General features: G+C 41.8%; 1 protein-coding gene across 1 annotated transcript; it reads left to right on the top strand.

The window, feature by feature from the left end:
• Positions 1 to 349: 349 nt before the first annotated feature.
• On the top strand, positions 350 to 16,613 carry LOC135882877 (protein FAM200A-like). Its single transcript, XM_065409910.1, is given in 10 exon segments — positions 350 to 534; positions 642 to 783; positions 6,884 to 7,295; positions 14,664 to 15,533; positions 15,536 to 15,584; positions 15,586 to 16,046; positions 16,049 to 16,105; positions 16,108 to 16,291; positions 16,293 to 16,402; positions 16,405 to 16,613. Coding segments are annotated over 10 exon segments (2,679 nt in total).
• The last annotated feature ends 8,615 nt before the right edge of the window (positions 16,614 to 25,228 follow it).

The raw sequence follows: 25,228 nt of genomic DNA, 5'->3' as shown, positions 1-25,228 counted from the left end.
ATCCTGCTGATCATTTATAGATGATCCATTCCCATCTTCCTGGATCTCTGTGCAGCATTCAACACTTGACCATAAATTACTGTTCTCCTGCCTGAGTAAGGTGACAGGGTCCTGGGTAATGCACTAAAATAGTTTAAGTCCTTCTTGGAGGTACATAACCAATGAGTAGTGATGGGAAACTGCACCTCCACCCACTAGACACTTCTCTTGTGGAGTCTTACAAGAATCTATCCTTCTCCATTCCTATTCAACATCTACATACAGCGCGTAGGTGAACTGGTCAGATGACCTGGATTCAAGTGCCAGCAATATGCAAATGATACACAGCTCCATCTGTCTTTCACTACTTATGGCCATACCACAACTACTAGATGGCGCAGTGATTGAACAAAATCAGCTCATGGATGAAGGCCAGCTAGGTGAAGCTAACCCAGAGCAAGGCAGAGGTGATGCTGTGGGCAGAGGAAAGCATTTGGAAGAGTTTGCAGCCACACTACAATTCCCTTTGGATGAAGGTGCACACACCTGCAATCAGTCAGTTCAAGTCCATACCTTAGGAGTGTCATGCATTCCTCACTGATGCTAAGCTCCAACATAGTGATATCCACAAGTAATACTTTCTATCATTTTTACTTTGTTAGGAGACTCTGTCCCATCCTGGCGAACAGTGACCTGGCCTCAGTTATTCATGCCTTTGTCATCTCTGGACCACAGCAATGGCTGGACCACAGCAATGCAGTGTGTCTGGGCATGAAGCCTTCAGTGCCTAGCAAACTCCAGCTGGTACAGAACCCTGGAATATGTCTCCTCAGCAACACTGGCTACAGCAAGCAATGAAACGCGTTCACTCCCTATGCTACCTTCCGATAGAACATTGGTTCTCAAACTTCAGTAACCCGAGGACCCACATTTTGATTTAAAATGTTACTTTGGACCCCCAGACTCCTGCTGAGCCCGGGCCCAGCCCTCAATCCACCCCTTCCCCCAAGACCCCACCCCACCTCTTTCCACCCCCGCTCCACCCCTGGCCCTCCTCTTCCCCACTTCTTTCTGCCCTCTCCCCCGAGCGCCCCTCATCCCCCCCTCCTCACCCTCCCTCCCAGCGCCTCCTGCACGCCGGGGAACAGCTGTTCTGTGGCATGCAGGAGGCACTGGGAGGGAGGGGGAGGAGTTGATCAGTGGGGCTGGTGGCCCCAGACATGATTCCACCCCCTCCCCCAAGCACGTCCCATCTCCGCTCCTCTCCCTGCCTCCCAGCGCTTCCTGCCCACAGGGGAACAGCTGTTCTGCAGCATGCAGGAGGCACTGGGAGGGAGGGAGGAGGAATTGGACCATTTGGAGTATCCTCGCGGACCCCCAGTTTGAGAAACGCTGCCGTAGAATATCTAATCAAGTTTATTTTGCCTGCCTGTATCTTCAAGCTGTTTAAACCACTTAAGAAAACTAATGCAATAGTTTAGAACAATAAAAACAATATTTTACTCTCCCAATAAACATATGAGCTAAATTTGAAAATAAAATAATTAATGAGTTGTTATAGTAATAACTTCCTATGAAAAACCCTTTGCCACAAGTCATAACGCTTAAAGTCATAGACCTTTACTTACCACTAAGCAGTTGACTTATCCCCATCTATCATTTCTTCCCTGACCTCAGTTCTTTTAGAAAATATCCAATCACTACATTTGGTCTCTGTCATGGTTCCTCAGGGTGCACAGTCACCATGGATAATCCCTCTGCTTAAGCAAAAGAGACACTTTCTGATGCTTAACTGGGTGTCGGCTCCCTGACACCACCATTTTGTTAGCCACCCAAACAATTTCTTCAGAGCTCTTATTTTGCATTGCAGGTTAACAATAGGTGCATCACAGTCCCTTAGCCCCTCAAACAGTATCCACCTGTAGTATCCAGCCTTTGATGTTGGACACTCACAGTAATCACCAGGTTTCCAGTTCCCAAGGGAAAAGTATACACACAGCTTGATTGGTACAATTCAGGATCAGGTCCTTTAGAGTATTGCAACACTGAGATATATTTATAGTGAAACAATCAAACATTTATTATCAAAGATTAAAATTTATGAGATACTGAGTAAGGATAATGAAAATAGAAATGGTTACATATAAAACAAAAAGGATAACATGCTTTTCAGAGTCTAAACTTAATTTCAATAGGCTAAAATCCTTGTCTAAAGTAGTTTTTCTCCTAAAGCATTCTCCCAGTGTCACCAACCTACATGGCTGGAGTCCACCGTTCTTGGATGAAAAACCACTGTCTGGTTGCTCTCTCAGTGATGGATAGAGATGTGTCCTTTTGCCTTTCCCTTATATTCCCCAAAGTCATTATTTTTGTCCCCAGAGTCAGGGGAAAAAAACTAATCTTTATTCTCTGTGCCTGGTGACTTTAAGTTGACTTCACATCCTCATGTTGATGTCATATGCAAATAGACTTCCTGTGTGTTGACTTACAATGCTTAATTTACATTTGATACAGAGATACACAACTTATCTGTTGTCTGAAATAAACTTGTTTGTCAGCTCTACCTTGGATACAGGATTTAAAACATATGTTTAATACACATACACAGCTTCTTAAATACCATATGTCACACAGGTTATAAGGATAAATGTGATCCTGGCCATCATCTGAGATCTCAGATGACATTCTTTATAGATAAATACTATGACATCAATATGTTAAATGTAATGAGTTTGTAAGGCCTGATAGGAGAAGTTGTTATAGAACAGTGAAGCCTTTGCCAGTTGTTATTGAGCAGCTCTTATGGTCACAATCTTCAATCCAAATGTTTAACTAAATCAGAATAATCATCAAGTGTATTTAATCACAAATTAAGAGATTTTTGATTCTGCATAAGTACTGATTTAGTGATGCAAGGCAGCTATGAATGGTATTATGCAAAGTGTTGAGAAGGAATAATTGATGCAAGGTGAATCTTGTTCTTTACAATAATTTTATTTTTGGTAGAAATATCTCTTTTGATTACAGGATGTTGCTGAAGGGTTTGAACAATCTTCCATGAAAGTGTAAATTCATAGAATCATAGAATATCAGGGTTGGAAGGGACCTCAGGAGGTCATCTAGTCCAACCCCCTGCTCAAAGCAGGACCAATCCCCAACTAAATCATCCCAGCCAGGGCTTTGTCAAGCCTGACCTTAAAAACCTCTAAGGAAGGAGATTCCACCACCTCCCTAGGTAATCCATTCCAGTGCTTCACCACCCTCCTAGTGAAAAAGATTTTCCTAATACCCAACCTAAACCTCTCCCACTGCAACTTGAGACCATTACTCCTTGTTCTGTTATCTGCTACCACTGAGAACAGTCTAGATACACCCTCTTTGGAACCTCCTTTCAGGTAGTTGAAAGCAGCTATCAAATCCCCCCTCATTCTTCTCTTCTGCAGACTAAATAATCCCAGTTCCCTCAGCCTCTCCTCATAAATCATGTGCTCCAGCCCCTAATCATTTTTGTTGCCCTCCGCTGGACTCTTTCCAATTTTTCCACATCCTTCTTGTAGTGTGGGGCCCAAAACTGGACACAGTACTCCTGATGAGGCCTCACCAATGTCGAATAGAGGGGAATGATCACGTCCCTCGATCTGCTGGCAATGCCCCAATTTATACAGCCCAAAATGCCGTTAGTCTTCTTGGCAACAAGGGCACACTGTCGACTCATATTCAGCTTCTCATCCACTATAACCCCTAGGTCCTTTTCTGCAGAACTGCTGCCTAGTCATTCAGTCCCTAGTCTGTAGCAGTGCATGGGATTCTTCCGTCCTAAGTGCAGGACTCTGCACTTGTCCTTGTTGAACCTCATCAGATTTCTTTTGGCCCAATCCTCTAATTTGTCTAATTCTATATTCCCAGAGAGTTAAAACAACAACAACCGGGACTTGAGCTCATCTGATGATAGTTAAGTCACATTGTTCTCATTGACCAAATATTTGCATCCCTAGGGAGTCCAGATATTCAATGAAAGAATAGTGCAATCTGTTATAGGTCAGAAAATCAACAGGCTACATTTCAGCTACACACCTACTTAACATTCTATTTAGCATCCCTTTCATGGTCTTTAGAACAATTACATTGTATTTTGGCATTTCACTCCCATTAATTTTATTTAAGAAGTCTTGAAACTGGACCATTGAGTTTGTCCCCCACCTTCTTACTGTCTTCTGTCTGGTGGAAGAAAAGAGAAATAATTAAGCTTGGAGTTTGTAAATATCATTGCATATGCAAGTATAATGACTTAAAGGCAGTTGATTACTTTTGATTTAATGTTGATATGAAACTTAGTTTCATTGGTTACTGTGTAGTACATAAAAGAGCATTTGCATTTGTTTTTCTAGCACTTTGTCACTGTTTTTATTATAACTTTTCCTGTCACCCAAGCAGCTGCCAAAAACTTTGATTACATTGAAAAGGTGGGATACAGGCAAATTTATCTGATATTATTATAAGATCCTGTTAACTGAAATGCCTATTTCCCTGATCTAAATCCACATTTTAATGTTTAATTATTATAATTCAAAGTGGTGTATTTCTTCAGTTTTGAGCTGAACCAAAGTTTAATGTACTTACTGGAAAAAGCAGATATTATCCAATCATTATAAAATTGTGTCTAAGAAAAAAACAGAATTATAAGTGAAGGAATATTCTTAATTAGAATAACTTGTATTTCTGTTAGGCCATAATGTGGTATATAGGCGCCGAGTTTATAATCTGACAGGGGGGTGCTCACCCCTGGCTCTGCCCAGACCCCGCCCCCACTCCATCCCTTCCCTCAATGCCCCACTCCCACCCTTCTTCTTCCCACCCCTGCTCTGCCCCTTCCCCACCCCTTTCCTGCCTCTTCCTGCCCCCGCCCACAGTTCCACCTCCCCCCCCCCAGCACCTCCTGATGCCGCGAAACAGCTGTTCCGTGGTGGGCAGGAGCCTCTGGGAGGAAGGGGGAGGCGCTGATCTGTGGGGCCTCAGGTAGGTGGGAGGCACTGGGCGGGGGTGGGGAGATACTGGACGGGGGATGCGGGTGGGTGCTAACCACCCACCATTTTTTTTCCATGGGTGCTCCAGCCCCGGAGCACCCACAGAATCTGTGCCTATGATCTGGTATGTAGCTGGTGAAATAATACCAAAGTGATATTTATTTTAAATCTTTCAGTTTAAATAGTTTTCCAATAGCTAAGACATTTTAAATTGTTTAAATACCATATTTGCATAGAATTGGCATTGACGGGAACGCATATTTGGTCCTTAATAGTGAATCTATTCAGAAAATCTTTACTGAACAAAAGTGTAGGCAACACATTCTCAAACATCCATAAAAGTGATTGTTGCAACTATCAAAGAACAACTTCCTTCTAGCGTCTGCATTGCTTTGATGTTGCTGTTTAGAGAAAGTATCATAGGTACCTAAATTTAATAGCACATTTTTCAACAAATTAAAGATGGGCAGGATTTACATTATCTGACTCCAGGTGATTAACACTTCTACATCTACTAATCCCATCCTGTTGTTTGATTCCAAAAGGTGGTAATTCCAAGGCTTGGTCTACACTTACCCCCCAAGTCGAAGTAAGGTACGCAAATTCAGCTACGTGAATAACGTAGCTGAATTCGACATACCTTACTTCGAACTTACCGCGGTTCAGACGCGGTCCACACGCGGCAGGCAGGCTCCCCCGTCGACTCCGCGGTACTCCTCTCGTCTAGCTGGAGTACCGCAGTCGACGGCGAGCGCTTCCTGGTTCGATTTATCGCGTCCACACCAGACGCGATAAATCGAACCCAGAACTTCGATTGCCAGCCGTCGAACTACCACGGTAGTGTAGACATACCCCAAGAGTGATGTGAAAACATGGCAGCATTATATTGATATTAAATTACTTAATTATTCTGTATTGCTAAGTTAATGTGATGCAGTTGAACATGATATGTTTTATTAAAAGATGGAAGTGCCTTTGGGGGAGGAGAGTTTGTAAATAAGACACAGCATATTTCAAAGTAAAATGATACTAAATACAGCATCGTATAGATGAAAATAATTTGCATCTATGAATTACCTGTTATGCAGCATTGTTGCTATTCTTACTAGCCATCTTTTTGCCACATAGGCACTGGGTTTTATTTCAGCTAGCCATTGGGTATACTGTATACTCAAATTTGTGATTTCATATAAAATGTATTGTTTGACAGCGTCTTGTGAAAAGGACCGAAATCATTTATTCACCTTTGACACAAAAACTGCTAAGCCATCTTGGGGAAGGGGAAAGGGGGGGGGGAAGTCATGTAACACTGTGCTGCATCCTGCAATAGTATGTGTTCTTAGAAAACATATGTCTCCAACTAAGGCCTTGTCTACACTACAGAGTTTTGTCGACAAAACAGTGAATGCGTACACACTGTGATGCGACTTTTGGTGGCAAAAATGCCCTGTTTTGGCAATAAAATAAAACCACCCTGACGAGAGATGTAAGGCTTTTTGCGCAAAAAATTTATCAACAAAGTGCCAGTGTGGACACCATGCTTGATTTTATCACTTTAATTAGCCTCCAGGAGGTGTCCCACAATGCCCATCCTGACCGCTCTGGTCAGCAGTTTGAACTCCACTGCCCTGCAGCCAGGTAAACAGCCATCTGCCCCTCCCCCTTAGAAGCCCTGGGAATTTTTGAAATTCCATTTCCTGTTGGCTTGGCGTGGAGAGGTCTCATTACATCTTCCCAGGTGACCATGGTGGCTTATCACAGCAAGCACTCTCCTGCTTGGACCACTGCGGAGCTGCTGGATCTGCTTAGTATATTGGGGAGAGGAGGCTGTGCAGTCCCAGCTGTGCTTGAACCATAGGAATTTTGATACCTATGGGCAGATTTCTGGAGGCTTGTGCGAAAAGGGCTATGATTGGGACATGCTGCAGTGCAGACCTAAGATAAAGGAGCTGAGGCATGCGTACCATAAGCCGAAGGAGGCAAACTGTCGTTCCGGTGCTGCACCCAAGATCTGCCAGTTCTACAAGGATTTGGGTGTTGTCCTCAGTGGCGACTGCACCTCTACCGCCAAGAGCCCTGTGAATACTTCAGCAGGCCTGGAGGCAGCAGAAAGAGGACCTAACCTGGAGGACGAAGTCATCGATGAAGAGGTGGAGTTAGACAACGATTTGGAGCTCCCAGTGGGGTCGCCCAGTGGGGCAGACAGCCAGGAACTGTTCACCACTCCCGAGGTGTCTAGCCAGTCTCAGCAGTTGCTCTCTGGCGAGCAAGAAGCAGGAGAGGAGACGCCTGGTAAGTGGTTGTGGTTTGTGTAGTGCGGAGATGGGTTCAGGGTATAGAAATGTACAAGGCTGGCTGTGTTTCTGTGTGCTGGACATTCCCCTGTGCAGCTAAGCAGTATGGCGGAACAGGGTGTTGATGCACGCCGAGCTCTCATGGGAATCCTCCAGAGAGATCTCTAGGAAAGTTTCCTGGAGGTACTCAGCAATCCTCTGCCAAAGGTTCCTTGGCAGAGCAGCTTTGTTCCTTCCCCCATTGTAGGAAACTTTCCTGTGCCATTAGGCAATCACTTGTATAGGGATCAGAGCGGCACACAGGCAAGTAGCACAGGGACTAGGGCAGAAGCCACAAGTATGTAGTAGATGTGCCCTTGCTTCCCTGCTTACCCTCAGAGATATATGCTACAGTGACCCCCACCTATGGAAAAGTGTGGGAGAATTTTAGAATTTTTTCCCTAGTTGGGTGGAATACAACCTTTGCAGAGACCTCTTTTCCCCATGTAGAGTGCCCCCCCAGCCAACACTCACTATAGATGTGTGCTTGCCAAGGGTCAGTGAGAAAGTGATTGTTATGTTACCAAAGGTGTATTTTACTGAAATGTTTCAATGTTATGTGTGAGCATAACGATCATGCTTCTGTGCATTGTTCCTTGTGCTTCGGCAGATGTGGCCTTCAGGAACACCCCCCCATGCACCGGCCAAGCATCTCTGCCAGATAAGAAAGCGCCCAAGACAGATAAAAGAAGACATGTTCTTTGTCTTCTCCAATGCAGAGAAAAGGGAACACAAGGAGTGGAGGGAACCCAAATGGCAGGACAGAAAAGAAAATCAGGAGTTTGCTCAGGACGCTACTGAGCGGATGATTAAAGTAATGGAGGAGCAAACACAGATGCTGAAGTCTTTAATAATGCTGCAGACTGAGCAGATACGTGCCCGCCCTCCCCTGAATCACATTCAGAACTTTTTTTCCGTCCCCATCCTCACCCCCGCCATCCCCACCCCTCCACCCCTCCCAAAAAAAACCCTCTGCCAGCACAGTCCTTTCAGCTTTCCAGGACTTCTCGGTTTCCCCTTCACCCCCTCGGACAACTTTCAAAATGATAGCTGGACCTACACATAGCTCTGAATGTCTGCCTTTCCCTTATACCTCCTTTCCCACCAAGCATCTTTGTGTGTGGTGTGTTTTCTTCTGCAATAAAAGTTTTTGAATGGTAACTCATCTTTATTTGTTTCTTACAAATTGAGTTAGCAGGCACTACCAATACATAAACAAGTAGTTTAATCATTTGCTTACTGGAATGTAAGGCCCCAAATTTCTCCATTGCTTATTAGGAAAACTATATGTAATGTAATGTAATGTAGCACCAATCACAATACATTACTGGTTCTCATTTTCAAAGTGTTGCCTCAAAGCCTCCCTGATTTGAATTGCCCCCCCCCCCCCCCCCCCCAGGCCCCTGTGATAGCCCTGATATCTGGCTGCTCAAAATCAGCAGCAAAGCGGTCTGCCTCAACACTCCACCCCGAGCTAACCTTTCACCCTTAGCTTTACAAAGATTATGCAGCGTACAACACACGGCTATGACCATGGGAATATTAATAGAATCATAGAAGATTAGGATTGTAAGAGACCTCAGGAGGTCCTCTAGTCCAACTCCCTGCTCAAAGCAGGACCAACCCCAACAAAATCATCCCAGCCAGGGGTTTGTCAAGCTGGGACTTAAAAACCTTTAAGGATGGAGATTCCACCACCTCCCTTGGTAACCCATTCCAGTGCTTCATCACCCTCCTAGTGAAATAGTTTTTCCTAATATCCAACCTAGACCTCCCACACTGCAACTTGAGACCATTGCTCCTTATTCTGTCATTGGCCACCACTGAGAACAGCCTAGCTCCATCCTCTTTGGATATTATCCTCATTGAGGTCTAACCTGCCATAAAGGTATCGCCAGCATGCCTTTAATCTGCCAAAGGCACATTCCACTGTCATCTGGCACCTACTCAGCCTGTTGTTGAACCGCTCCTTACTGCTGTCCAGGTTTCCCGTGTAAGGTTTCATGAGCCATGGCTGTAAGGGGTACGCCAGGTCTCCCAAGATCGCTATGGGCATTTCAACATCCCCCACTGTAATCTTCTGGTCTGGAAAGAAAGTCCCCGCTTGTAGTTTTCTATACAGGCACCGTTGCTGAAGATGCATGTGTCATGCACCTTCCTGGTCCACCCCATGTTGATGTCAGTGAAACACCCATGGTGATCCACAAGCACCTGCAACACCATGGAGAAGTACCTCTTCCTATTGATGTACTCCGTCTCAAGGCAGTCTGGTGCCAAAACTGGAACATGTGTGCCATCTATCTCCCCTCCACAGTTAGGGAAATCCATTTCTGCAAAGACGTCCATTATTTCACGCACATTTCCCAGAGTCACAGCCCTTCATAGGAGGATGCGATTAATTGCCATGCACACTTACATTAATGCAGCACCAATGGTCGACTTCCCAATTCCAAATTGATTTGCAACTGACCGGTAGCAGTCTGGAGTTGCCAGCTTCCACACAGCAATCACCACATGCTTCTCCAATGATAGGGCAGCTCTCATTCTGGTGTCTTTGCACTGTAGTGCTGGGGTGAGCTCCGCACACAGTTCCAGGAAGGTGGCTATCCACATCCAAAAGTTCTGTAGCCACTGTTCATCATCCCCGACCTGCATGGCGATATGATTCCACCATTCAGTGCTTGCTTCCCAAGTCCAAAAGTGACAGTCCACAATCTGCAGCTGTTCCATGAATGCCAAAAGCAATCTAAAGTTGCTCCTATCCATATGGGATATGAGTCAACAGTGTGTCCTTGTTGCCAAGAAGGCTAACGGCATTTTCGGCTGTATAAGTAGGAGCATTGCCAGCAGATCGAGGGACGTGATAATTCCCCTCTATTCGACATTGGTGAGGCCTCATCAGGAGCACTGTGTCCAGTTTTGGGCCCCACACTACAAGAAGGATGTGGAAAAATTGGAAAGAGTCCAGCGGAGGGCAACAAAAATGACTAGGGGCTGGAGCACATGACTTATGAGGCGAGGCTGAGGGAACTGGGATTATTTAGTCTGCAGAGGAGAGGAATGTGAGGGGATTTGATAGCTGCTTTCAACTACCTGAAGGGGGTTCCAAAGAAGATGGATCTAGACTGTTCTCAGTGGTAGCAGATGACAGAACAAGGAGCAATGGTCTCAAGTTGCAGTGGGGGAGGTTTAGGTTGGATATTAGGAAAATCTTTTTCACTAGGAGGGTGGTGAAGCACTGAAATGGGTTACCTAGGGAGGTGGTGGAATCTCCTTCCTTAGAGGTTTTCTATGTCAGGCTTGACAAAGCCCTGGCTGAGATGACTTAGTTGGGGATTGGTCCTGCTTTGAGCAGGGGGTTGGACTAGATGACCTCCTGAGGTCCCTTCCAACCCTGATATTCTTTGATTCTATGGTATCACACAGCATTTCAGGCAACTGGGAGTATTGTTCAGTTAGGAACTTCATGATTAACTGAACTGCCATCTGGGATGTCTTCATGACAGTTATCAGAGCATAGGAGAGCAGTGTGGGATCCATCCCTTCACACAGAGATGGTGGGGTGAACAGCAAACAAGAGCCATTGAAAAATGCCGTGAAAGAAAATGCCGGAAGCCCATGGAATGCTGGGACAGAAAACAATGCATCATGGGACATTGAGCCCAGTCCCAAGATGTACCGCAATCCGCTCTGCCTTCCCACAAGACGTAGGAGCAGAAGGTGTCGAGCTGGACTGTGGGATAGGTACTCACAATGCATTGCTCACACTGTCAATGATAGTGCCCAACTGTGGACGCGCTCTGCTGACAGAGAGAGTATGAACATGCATTACCGATTTTTATTATAGTGCTTTTTGAATGTTAAAATAACTTTTGTCGACAAAACTCGGTATTGTAGACAAGGCCTAATATTTTAGGGCTTTCTACTGCCACTGACCACTGTAACATCTAAACACTTTTCACATAAAATAGTGGCTACTGGACTTCATGGAATCTCTGACTCCACTTCTTTCTCAGGTTATAGGAGGCTCTGTTTCCAATGTGTGTGCGTCTGTGTGTTTTAAGGTTGATGACTGTGGGTAAAATAGGTGTTATATTTAAACATCTTGTTTTAAATGTTCAACAGAGCTGTTCTTGCTATATCCAGAAGCTGGGCTGATTTTTGGTGTATTCTGTATTAATAACCCACCAAGAATTTTATGGTAGATGTATTTTATAAATTATTTAAAAATAATTGATTACCTTATCACAGATGTGCTGCATATTGTGTAGTATGCATCCTTTGTGCAGTTGCTCTGAGAAATGATGTATGCTCTGCTGTGGAAATTAACACTTCTGTTTCTGAAGCCTATTGTGGTAGCAGGATGTAATGCAGCTAGACTATGAGGAAGACTTTTTCTAGATTGGTAGTGGCAAGCATTGACATGGTAAACTTGCAATTTTGAAACCCTGAAGTACTAATTGTTATCCTTTGAATTGCTAAGCAAGCTGAATAATGCAAGGTCACTGCAACTCTTGTGGAAATTATCTTAAATTATGCTTTCATTCTTTGTGTTTCAAGACTTGAGAACTTGCCTTTCATAGTGGTTGTGACACCCAACTCAGCCAGCAGTAAAAGGAATTGAAAATGTCTCTCCAGAGCACTTAGTATTATATTAGACCAGGTCTACACTACCGTGGTAGTTCGACGGCTGGCAATCGAAGTTCCGGGTTCGATTTATCGCGTCTGGTCTGGACGCGATAAATCGATCCCGGAAGCGCTCGCCGTCGACTGCGGTACTCCAGCTCGGCGAGAGGAGTACCGCGGAGTCGACGGGGAGCCTGCCTGCCGCGTGTGGACCGCGTCTGAACCGCGGTAAGTTCAAACTAAGGTATGTCGACTTCAGCTACGTTATTCACGTAGCTGAAGTTGCGTACCTTAGTTCGAATTTGGGGGTTAGTGTAGACAAGGCCTTAGAGTGTACAAGCTGTTTAGCTAAAATCATAGAGTTCAGTCCTGCAACATTCTCAACACTCCAGTCCAATCAAGCACTTAAGCATATGTTAAACTTTGACTTCAGCAAGACTACTCACTTGTTTAAAGTTAATGGGATATTTTAGTTTAAATCAGTGGGTAAAATTGTGGCCCCATTGAAGTCAATAGCAATCGCCTGTTTACTTAAATGGGGCAAGATTTTCACCCAATATTTAAAAACATCTAATTTAGGGTATATAGGTCACTTATTCCTAAAAATCCAGAAATAATTGGGATGGGGGTCAACTGACCAACATTAAAAGTCTTACTACCCTCATTTAGTACCATCCCTGTGACACTGTAGCCCTCCTTCTGCAGTTTTTCTCACCCCTTCTTTTGTCATCTAGCTTTTAGTTCCTCCTTTCATCTTTTCACTTTCTTTCCTCCCCCAATGGCTCTTTCTTAGATAATGTAATGCACATGATACTATATATACTTTGGTTTATGAATAATAATATCCTAAAAAACTATGTTTTAACTATGTTAAAAGAACATCAAGTTGCAAAATCAAGCACTCAAAAGTTAGGAAATGCCAGAATTCAGGTTGCCCATGCAACCTTAATTTGGCCTCTCTCTATGCATTATAATCGTCTTCAATTACATGATCATATGTGGAAAAAAAATAACAGGTTCCCTGACTTGTTCAGTCACTGGGTAATTAGGTATTCAATATTCTTTTATTCTCCTCATTCAGTGTGTCCCCCAAGGCTTTTTTAATACCCACCATCCAAGTTCTGCACTGAATATAAAATTATTGATATCTTCCTGGGCATTTCTATAGTGATAGTCCCATAATAGCTGATTGCTTCTAAACATTAATGAATTTATCTTCACAATGTCCCATGTGAGATTAGATGTCATCATTATTCCCTTTTTACAGCTCAGGAGCTGAGGAACAGAAAGAATAATGGCAAAAAAGTCAGAAGTCTCCACCAATTGTGGGGGCCCAACTTGAGAGAGATAGGATATGATTTTTCATAGTACTTAACATTTTTATAACAAGTTACATAGTCAAAGCAGGGCTCCAGTCAACTTCAGTTGCCATTTTAAGTGTGTGGCACTCCTGCAAATTTGATCCCAGGTGTCTCACATAGGGCTCCCAGAAACAAGGGAACACACAATCTGTGAAATGTTTTAAGTGACTTGCCCAGCATCATATAGGAACTCGGTGGCAAAGGCAGAGATAGACACCAGTTCTCTAGGTTGACATTAAACATCCTTAACTTTTCTCTTTTTGTAAGCCTTTGCTTCGTTCACTACATACCTTTCTGTTTGTGCAACAAATGAGGCAGAGGTGCAATAGATCAGTGTTTTTCAAAGTACGGGTCGTGACCCAGTACTGGGTCGTGGAATGTCAGGCACTGGGTCGCCTTGCTGATTCAAATGATAAGGATCGTTAGCGCGCAGCAGCTCTAAAGGGCCGTGCAGCAGGGACCTGGAGAGGAGAGGGGGTGGGCGGGAACTGGGGAGGGGAGCAAGTTGGGGCTTGCAGGGTTGCTGTGGACCTCTCCCCTGGACCCGGAGCTCGCTGCTGCTGGCGGGGAGAGAGGGACCCTTCCCCCGGAGCTCTGTGCTGCCTGCTGGCAGGGAGAGAGAGAGGTCCCTCCCCAGGAGCTAGCTGCTGCCAGTGGGGAGAGGGCTGGGGGGAGTCCTCTGGCCCAAGCCCTGGAGCAGCCTGCCTGCACCCCATACTCCTCATCCCTGGCCCCGCCCCAGAGCCTGCACCCCCAGCCAGAGCCCTCACCCCCACCCCCGCATCCCAACCCTCTGCCCTAGCCCCCTCCTGCACCCTGAACCCCTCATCCACAGCCCAACCCCACAGCCCTCACCTGCGCATCCCAACCCTCTGCCCCAGCCCTGAGCCCCCTCCTGCACCTTGAACCCCTCATCCCCAGCTCCATCCTAGAGCCTTCACCCCCAGACTGAGCCTGCACCTCACCCTCTGCCCTTCCCAGGCCACCTCCCACACTCTGAACCCCTCAGCCCCACCCCATTAATTTTGTTATGTGCACCAATATGTTTGTCACACATCACCTCCATATTGGTGCACATAACAAGATTCATTCTGCACACGAGTGGGAAAAATTAAAGGGAACACTGATTACAACACCATTAGAATAACATTACAATTATACATGCATAACATCGTGCTTCCGGTATTTGCACAGAGTTGCATTTTACACCTACTACGTATTACACACTACACACGTGGACAATGCAGTTTGCATATTATCTCCTAAATTGGTTTTCCGATCAACCCACTGCTGTGTGGAGACTAAGATTTTTGCATGATTTTTGAAAAACACCAAAAAAGCTGGAAAATATGGATCATTTTGTAATAAGAAAAAGAAGTTTGGAAACACAACCATCAAATCCATCAACATCTGCGAAAGTGTAAGTACGCCATGCACAACAGAAAATTCTAGCAGTAAAAATGAACAGGCTGCTTCCACCTCATCTGAACAGCCAACTAAAAAGAAAAAATCATGTCTGAGGAAGTACAGTATTGATTTCTTGAAATATGGCTTCATCAGTTGTGCTAAAGCAAACCAAGAACCAAAGCTCCAATGTGTTATTTGCACCAAAGTGCTTGCAAACGAGAGTTTAAAGCCGTCAAAGTTGAGGAGACATTTAGAAACAAAACATACAGAACTCATGGATAAACCATTGGGCTATTTTCAAAGGAAGCAATGGGAACTTAACTTATCAGGTCAGGTTCTCAGCAGGTCAACCACCTTGAATGATAAAGCACAACTGGCATCGTATTTGGTTTCATATCATGTGGCAAAAGCGAAAATGGCCCATACAGTTGCTGAAAAAGTTATTCTTCCAGCATCTGTGGATATGGTGTTGACAATTTTTGTGGAGAAGTCTGCTGAAAAATTGAAAAGTATTCCTCTCAGTGATAACACAGTGTCTCAGCGAATACATGATATTGCAGAGAATTTGGAAGCTCAACTTGTAGCGTGGTTACAGTCAGTCGGGGATTTTGCTATACAACTTGACGAAAGTACTGCTATTTCGGATTGCGCAATGCTGTTAGTTTATGCAAGGTACGTATGGCAAGATGATTTTAAGGAGGATTTGCTGTGTTGTCTGACCCTACCAACAAATACAATGGGGACACAGCTATTTGACGCACTGAATGACTGCATAGTTGGAAAATACAAACTGGAATGGGATAACTGAAAGGAATAACAAGTGACGGTGCAGCAAATATGACTGGAAAGAACAGGAGTTGTGAAAAAAATCTGTGAGGCAGCTGGCAATGACATTGTTTGGAATCGTTTCATTCACCGCGAAGCTTTGGCGTCCAGGAGTATTCCTTCTGATCTTATGGCAGTACTGAAGGAAGCAGTCAAAATCATAAACTTCATTAAAGGGAGCTCACTTAACAGCAGGCTTTTAGAAGTGCTATGCTCAGACATGGGAGCAGAACACATGCATTTACTGTTTCACACTGAAGTAAGGTGGCTGTCATGGGGCAGAGTGCTTCCCAGGGCGTACAAACTCAGGAAAGAGATTCATGTTTTTTTGGTGGTGAAAGTGTCTAACTTGGCAACTTTGTTTGATGATGACAGTTGGTTAATAAAGTTGTCATATCTTGCTGACATTTTCTCGATTTTAAATGAACTACACTTGAAGTTACAAAGAAGATTCAATGATTGGTTTCGACATTGTGAAGAGATACATGTAATTAAAAGTCATTGGCACTGTGGCAAGCACGTCTGAAAAGTAATCAGCCCAGCTACTACATGTTCCAACACTATTACAACACATTGAGGAGAACAACACCAGTGAGGAAAAAGTGAATGAAATGAAAACTATTATACAGTTGCATCTCGCTGCTCCATCTGATAGTTTTAGTCGCTATTTCCCAATAAAGGACTTTGAATATTTGAATGAAAAATGCTGGGTGAAAGATCCTTTTGCTTTCAAAAACTGAGGCAACAATGGAGCTAAATCTGACACCTGAGCAAGAGAATGAACTGCTGCATCTCACCTGTGATAACACTCTGAAAACAAGGTACAAGTCAATAAACTTGTCATCATTTCCAAAGAAAATCCACTGCTAAGTAAAGTAAGTGTGCTCTTGTTGCTGCCTTTCACAACAACCTACATGTGTGAAGTGGGATTTTCAACTATGACAAGACTGAAAACCAAAGAAGGGAACCGACTGAACAGTGGATCTGATATGCGGGTAGCCCTTTCATCCTGTGATTCTGACTGGAACGAGATCATGATGAACAAACAGGCTCACTAGTCACATTAAGTAAGTGAAACTCAACCTGATCGCCTTTATAGTGTTTTGTTTAAAAGTAATGGCTTTGTCTAGTGTTATGTAAAATGGATTAAGCTGGAATGTATTGCATTATTAAGATTTTATGAAAACTCTAGTCAAAAGATGTACGGAAATTATGTTGGGTCATGGACATGAACGGTTTTCTTCAACTGGGTCACGAGAAAAAAAGTTTGAAAACCACTGCTATAGATAATAGCTTCATTTGTTCCCAAAGCACTGCCAATCCTGTGCACTAAATGAGACAAGGGTCCTGTGGAAAAAATAGTGTGTGTCAATGTACTTAAAGAAGGTATTTATAATGCAAATGCACAAAGGGGGCCAATTAAGATTGCACAGTCAACCTTAATTCCAGTATTTCCTAACTTTTGAGAGCTGGACCTTGCAACTTGAATAATGTTCTTTTAACATCCAGTTTGCGTAAATGTAATTTTCTAAGTTTTTTTAAAAACAGACTAAAAATAGAAATTCCATGGTGGAACTGTATTGGTATGCAACTTGTGTCAGCAGCAAGATTTGGACCTTTACATCCACAGCACAGACCCCTACCACTTGTTATCCTCAGTGAACCAGCCATTAAAGGGGGAGGAGGTGCACACATCTCCAGTGGGTTTCACAGCTATTTGCTGGCAGTGGAGGAATGTAGGATTCCATTCCAGGTTTTGAAAGGAAGTGTACCACAGTGGTAATACACTCTTCTGCTCCTGTCTATAGTCCCCACCAGATCCTGTCCATAGCCCCTCTGCTGTCCCCCCATCAGTTCCTCCCTCTCTGCTCTCCTACCATCCACCGTTCCCCTCACCCCTCTGCATTCCTGTCAGCCCATATCCTCCTCCTCCTTGCAGCCTGAGTGTCAGCAGGATGGGCACTGAAAAGAGCACAGGAGAGAAAGTCTTCCTGCTCTCAGTTCCTGTGCCTGGCACCACCTTGGCAACTGGGAGGAGCAATTGCAGGAAAGTCCTGCTCAGGCCCTGCAGTTCCAGAATGGCACATGCTCAATGCAGACAATCTTCAGCGAATTGAAGTGCTAAATTTTAACATGTGTCTACTGCTCATTGGTGAATTGAGATTTTTGGAGGCTTCTAATTTGGCCAAATGTTGGCAAATTTTCACAGGCCCAGCAAAAGGCACATCCTGACGTGAAGGTGAACCCTCCATGCCAAATTTCAAGTCCCTGGTCCAAAGCATGGAGATGCTACTGCTTCTCAACAGAATAAAATTTATTTTTTTAACATGGGTGAAACAATGTGTTTTTTCTGTGATCTTATTCTTGGAACCATTTTAGCTAAAACTTACAAAAACAAAACAAAAAAATCAAACCTACAACAAACCAGCAAGGAAATGTTTTACCTGAACAATCAAAAATCTGACAAATTTATAAGTAACTGGAAATACAGTATTATAATGGAAAGTGTCAGGCAACCCTAATTGTATTAATTATTTATTTTGAACACATTACATTTTCCATACCCTTATGCCAAAAAAGCTAACAACCAGTGTTAGTAAACAGAAATGTATGTGAGATTGCTTTCAGTGCTATCGTTTTTGTATAATCATAACCTTTTACGTTGAATTAGGATCCACATCCTTCATTCAGTTGAGACCCAGATTTCTCCCCATCTTATTGCCATAAAAACAGAGTTGAAATTTTGTTTTGTCCCTGCTCCCCCCCACAACACTTCAGGATGTATACAGTAGTTCTTAGGTATGCATTCTTCTCTTTTCTTTCTTTTTCCTTACTGTGTAATAAACCATGCTGTATCGAAGGATAACACATACTTTAGCTATCTGAATCCTTTCAGCTATTCTTCATTCTAGCTCAAAAGTATTTAAAAACATGTTATAGAATCTTCCTTCATCGGCTTCCTCCCTTTCCTTTTCTGAAAGAGAAACTATTAAACAAGTATTATTACTGAATGAAAGTAACCCCTCTAACCGTTAAGGTCATTATTCTAAATCCTTGTAAGCTACCTTTCTGTTTGATAGCTTTTCTTTTCAAAGAAGTCTAGTATGTGATTAAGAAATAGGGTGATGTTTCTGGATATGTAGACTTTCTAAATAAATACTAAAAATGGAACCATGTGGGGAGGAGGCGATTGCAAAGTGAACAAATTCTTTCCCCTTGGTTAAATCCATTCAAGTTTCCATTCAATGAGGATTACATATGTGGAGGAAGTGAAGAGGAAAAATCATAATGATGAGAAGAAAAACATACTACATTTCATTTGATATTATGTGCTTTCCCACTCAAAAGCCAACCTAAATTAAGCTAGTGGCATATAGAATGTTATATAGTGGAATAGCACTGGCACACAATACACATTTTTCCAGAAAGTGTATTTCATTTTTTGTTCAGGACTCGTGTACTTTTTTAGCTAGTCACATTTTAGAAGGGACTCCCACAGCCCAGCCATTGTTTAGAGAGAGAGAAAGATCATTCAGATAGTAACTAGTGATGAGTGGAGGAAGTGGTGTTCAAAGCTATATGCAGTTTAGGCTAGGCTTTGAACTGGAGCCTGAAAATAGAACCCTTCTTTTGGATTTTGAAAGTGACTCAGAATGAAAACTGTAGGGACAGGTTTGATTCTGGGTATTGGAATCTAAACCCTTTCCTCCCCAGCCATCCTTGCCCCTGAATTGGAAGAGTCGATGTTCCAGTTTGGGCTCATCTCCTCCACTAATCAGAATTATGTTAAATTCTTAATTTGGAATTTTAAAAAATGTTGTGCTCTGACATGGATATTTTTTATAAATCTCTGAAAGTGTACACAGCCTGAATTTGTCTTTTTTACTGATGAAACCCCTTTATGAAATGCAAAAACTATGAAAGAGGTAGGCCTCGAACCAAATAATTAGGAAGAAAAAAGTTTTCTGAAGAATTTTGTGCCACTTGTTTACTCTACTAACTTGTGCTTCTGGAAACGTATTGCAATTCCATCCTGAGCAAACTACTGGCCAAAAGGATGCTGCAAGATAATGCAGTAGCCATTCCATGGCAAGATGGATTTATGCTGAACTGTTCATTTGTCTACCTAGACCAAGGGACATCCAGATAGTCAAGATAAGACCTGCCAAAAGTAACTGGCAATTGGTGAGAGGACAAGACTTCCAGAGAGGGCACCAGTCTTAGCAGGCCTTGGATTAATGTATGCATGTAGAGTTTTTGGTGGAAACCATGTGAGGCGTAGTGTTTTTGTCATAGTTTGAACTTAAAACTCCTTAAAAGTGACAATTCTCGCTGAGTTTGTGTTAATAACTCTCACAATTTTATCTTGGCTCAAGTCTAGCATTATTTGGTGTTTTGGAGTCATGTAACTGTGAGAACCTTGGCTTGTCTTTTTTTTTTTTTAAAGTTAAATGTCTACATTTATAGTTGCAGAAACTTTTGGAAATGTGAACACACAAGACTCAAGCACCAGGAGACAGACATAAAGAATTCCAAACTTGCACTTTAAAATATCTTGGTGTTGTTGTTGTTGTTTTGTTATTTTTTGTTTGGAAGCGGCTGACTCATAAGTTTTGAATCATTGGAGATTTTTGAATTCATTTGAATTTTGATACGAGAGATTGGCCTGAATTGCCGCCTTCTCCTAGATCCAAATGCCCTCTAACTCTGGGGGGAGAATATCAAATCCAACCCCTGATTTGGATCTGAATTTTGTGGCTTAGAGATTCTAGAATAGGACAAACTGAAACCTGGATGATGATGTTTGATATCCAGATATAGGTATGGATTCAGATGTTGCAGCACAGACCCTTCTCTATCAAAACTTCATGCCGGGCAAATAATGCAGTACATTAGCTCTGACTATTCATTTGGACTTTTAACTGAATTCACTTGGGCCATGTTTCATCATCCTCTTTTGGTGTTCTCTTTGTGTTATCATTTGTGTAATTTGTTGCACAAATGTTAATGAAAGAAAGTTTCAAAGTCACATGAGTGAAGTATACACCGACACTAGATTTTAAATTCACACATGCAAATATTAGCTCCTGAAGTGCTTGAAAGCTTACATACTCAGGGGGCAGGAACAATATAAGGTGACTTCTAGCTGACCAATTGTAACTAAGTATATAGTTTGTGTATTGACTGAGAATATATGTTTGTATGTGCATATTATATTCAGTATATATTCATTATTCAGTGTTCACCTTAAATGTGTGTGTACATATTATCTGTGTACACACACACCTATTTTAAATGTGAATACTAAAATCAGTCAAGAAAATTTAGTAACGAGAAATAGGATAAATGTATTGGATAAATTTTATTTGCTAAGAATTACGCATTCAGCTCTAACCTACCAAAAAGGAAGACTTAATGAGGCAAGGGCTGTAACCAAATGAACCCACACTGGGGGAAAAAATGGCACAAAACCTCTCCAAATAAAAATGTTCAAGTTTTGCACAACTCAGGCTTGAACCATGGTTTGTCAGCAGTGTAACTGACAAATGCAGAACTGTTATTGATGATGCAGATGCCTTGGTTATTTTAGCGTACATCTTTTAAGTCAATGTTGAGAATATACATTATGTTTCCATTGCTCTCAACAGTTGTTTAATATTCAGCATTATTAGTCTGGTCAAGGAGAAGGTAAAGGCCTCTGTGGTTTTGCTAAAAATATTGAAATCTTTTATCTTTTCAACAACATATTGAATAGAAAACTATTAATAAGATATGTTTCATTATATTCTGTATGGTACTCTAAACTAGTACTGAGAACTCATTCATGTTGATTTGAAGTTAACTGATTCTTCTCTGACTTTGGAAAGACTATTTTCAGTACCTACTGTAAGTGTACTAGAGAAGGCTAAGCTTAAGTTTAAAATATGTAGGTTATGCATCATCAATTTTACATTTTTTGTGTGCAAGGTACTTTTATGTTGTATGTAATAAACATACACCATCAGAGTAACAAGTTGCAAAAGATAGCAAATAGCTATCTGATTTACTGCTGAGATCTGTTGCAGGACTTTGTCATCACTCAAACTTTATTTCCAAAATGAGCAACTTGTACCAATATTTTGATTAGTCTTTTTGAAGTTTAGGTATTGCAAACATCATTGTTTAATGTATGAGAGATCAAATTCAATGGAGATAACTTTGTAATGAGATTTTTCACTAGTTTCATTTTATATACAAGGACCTCTATAATAATAAATTATACCTTGATATTTCTCACATGTTGATTTAGAATGAGGTAGACTATAGTCTTCTATCTAACAATATATCACCTCCGCTGGTACAAAAATGTAAAGTGAAGTTAGTCAAGGGCTGTTCTCTTATATGCTTTAAGTAGAGTTGCCTACAGATTCTGATGAGCTGTGCTTTAAGTGTAAAATGAAAAAATTGTGGGAGCACTTCTTGGCCTAAAAACATTACTAGCTGCAATTATTTATATATTACAATAAAGATATGCTGGATATAGATAACGCTAAATAGATCGGGGCCCAGGAAGGATTCATAACCTCACATAGAGGAGTGGTATGTGGTTGAAAACCAGGCGATTCTTCACTGGATCAGAATGGTAGCATAAGTACAGCATTTTCTTCCTATGCGGAAGGATGACAGATGGGGTGATAGTCATACAGTGTGTAATCTAGGCACTGATATAGCCCTCCTTATCTATTATCTGAATGCCTCCATAATCAGTAATGGACCTTATGCTTGAAACACCCCGTTGGGTATGTATAGGAAGCTGAGGAACAAACTAGATTGCACCCAAAGTCACACAGGAGGTTTGTGGCTGAGCTGGGAGTCAAACCCAGAGTTCCAGTCCTGTGCCCTCTCCACTAAACCATCTTTCCTATTCTGGTCTCATATTTCTCTACAAGTTGGAAAGCAGCTACCTGAGTGCCTTGCCCTTTGTGGAGCTCCGTATTTTGAGGGAGAAGGGCTTTTTTGACTAGTTGCATGAGAAGCCAGCCAGCCAGCCCTATTTCAGTCTGTGCAGGGTGGCTTAAATCAGGGGTTCTCAAACTGGGGGTCGGGACCCCTCGGGAGTCGCGAGGTTATTACATGGGGGGTCACGAGCTGTCATCCTCCACCCCAAATCCCACTTTGCCTCCAGCATTTCTAATGGTGTTAAATATATTTTAAAGTGTTTTTAATTTATAAGAGGGGGTCACACTCAGAGGCTTGTTATGTGAAAGGGGTCACCAGTAGAAAAGTTTGAGAACCATTGCTTTCGATTAACTACAGTTACTGTAGGTAGTCTAGTAAGCCAAGCCTCCACAAAGATGAATATTTAATCTAATTCTCAGGAATATTCTGGGTCAACGTTTCAAAAACATCTTCTTCACTATATCGATTTTGTGTGTGTGCAATGTTCACCTGACATATGCGTATATTTGTGTATGCAAAATCATGTCTGCAACTTTAAGGGGGCTGGATTGAGACCCTGTTACGTCACATTACTAAAACAAATATTGGAGTCATTTTTATATTTTTGGGAGAATGGGAGAAGTAAGAACACATTCTTAGCTAGACTGATAGATTTTTATTATTTTATACTTGACATATTTAGAAAATATTTAATTAAGAACAGTCATGTTTATATTTACATTTAGAACTGAAGAGGGATAAACAGATTGTAAAAGCATTCTAGTGGCTGTGAACCTGGACAGGTGTTTAAAGAACCGTGACTGGATATGTTTGTACAATTAATCTCTTTTCAACAGTGGTGGATGCCACAAGGATTTGATACTATTTTTAGAAGTACTGTACTAGTCTGCAAGCAGTACTTCTGGGAATGACATTACAGTTCTACAGCTCAGTGATCCACCATGTAAAGATATTTTCATTACCAAACAGTGTTTGGATTTTTTAGTCCACATTTAATTTGGATTTGTGCATTGCAATAGAGTTATAACATAGCTTTACAATAGAATCCATTCTCTAACTTGAATTAGTTCAGTACATGATATTACCCTATGGTAGAAAAATTTGCTGCTCTATACCTTGTAGTCTAATTTAATATTGTTGTCACATTACAATCTGTTAACCCAGCTGAATTCTTTTTCGTGAATAAGAACTAAGAAATTTTAGTTAGGCTCTTGGGATGGTGTGTAGCTAGAGTGATCGTTTGGAGAACATTAAATTGTAACTAGTTACAGTTTAAAGTGGATATAATTTACAAAACAAATAAAGTAGACAGGAAATGTTGTTTAGAATTGTGATTTAAGTTTAAAAAAAACCAAAAACCTTTTCTACATTTTTCTCCAAGAGATAGCAGAAAAGGGGTTTTCTGTATATTTCCCATACATTTTATTGCATACATGCACAAACGTTAGGTCAAAATGATACCACTAATTTGCAGCAGTTTGCAGCACATAGTCCTAATGAGATTTTTTTTTTTTTTTTTACATTTTTCATTCGGGAGAGCTATAATGCAGACTCATGATAGACTTACAAATACACCAATGGGGATGTGCATGAATATTCATCTCGGAACCCTGTCGAATGTTCAAGGTCACCCTATTTACATCTGATATGTGATTCACCATTGAAAATAAGATCAACTGAGGTAGTTATATTTGCATACTGTGCCTTTTTTTCCTGGCAGTACTGAGGCACAGAAAAAGTATGTGGAATTCCAGCGTGAGAACAATTTCCTTTTGACTTTTTGTTGTTTTGTTTTTGTTACAAGTAGGGAGCAGCCAGATATTGCCATTTGACTGTAACCTTTAAAGAGTCCTCACCTCAAATTATTTCCTGCAGCCTGTTCCCCTGCCTTGATTTCACTGTCTTGTTCTGTTTTAGGTTGGAGACACTAATAACATTTGGTGAGTCCTCTTTACATATTACCTTCACCCGCTGAAGACTTTGGCCACATGCTCATTATTCCTTCCTCCAACAAAACTCTGAGGATGCGAATCAAGTTTTCTGTCCATGTTGCAAACTGTTGCTGAAGTCCCATTATAATTCTATTGAAAGGAAATCTGTTATTCTCAGTAGTAATCATGAATAATGTTTCATCACCCAAATAATACATGTATGTATGTATGTGGACCTTAATCACACTTAAATCAGTCTCAGGTAACCAAGGGCTGGATTCAAAGTTCATTCGAATTGAAAAACTCTCACTTGATTTGAGTGGTCTTTGGGCAAGGCTCCAGATACATGTACAGTGAAAAGGGCAATGCAGAGACAGTTAAAACCTCAGCAGTTCTCTCAAACTAAGCCAGTAATGAATAGAAATAATTGGGATGAAGAGTGTTTATTAAATTACTAAAAATTAATTATGCTGTAAAATATGCACTTACCTTGTTCAACTCAATGGAAGTTTTGCCCTTAACGTCAGTGGATCCAGGAATGCACTCTGAGGGTATGTCTACACTACGGGATTAATCCAAATTTACAGAATTCGATTTTTGGCAACTGATTATATAAAGTCGAGTGTATGCAGCCAACAGTCTTTAGTAAGACCCTTAAGACTTATAGCACTTTAAAGCGCTTCTTCTGCTTTGAAGCTATTGGCATCAGTAGGAGTCTGTGAGAGAGATTCCTTATACATTAAAATGGAAAATATCACTGCAAACAAAATATTCCAGGATGCATTTCAAATAGAAGAAACTTC

This window comes from Emys orbicularis, chromosome 8, assembly GCF_028017835.1.
Source record: "Emys orbicularis isolate rEmyOrb1 chromosome 8, rEmyOrb1.hap1, whole genome shotgun sequence".
Taxonomy (NCBI): domain Eukaryota; kingdom Metazoa; phylum Chordata; order Testudines; family Emydidae; genus Emys; species Emys orbicularis.
Note: the sequence above shows the minus strand (reverse complement) of the source record. Positions and strands in the feature narration are given on the sequence as shown.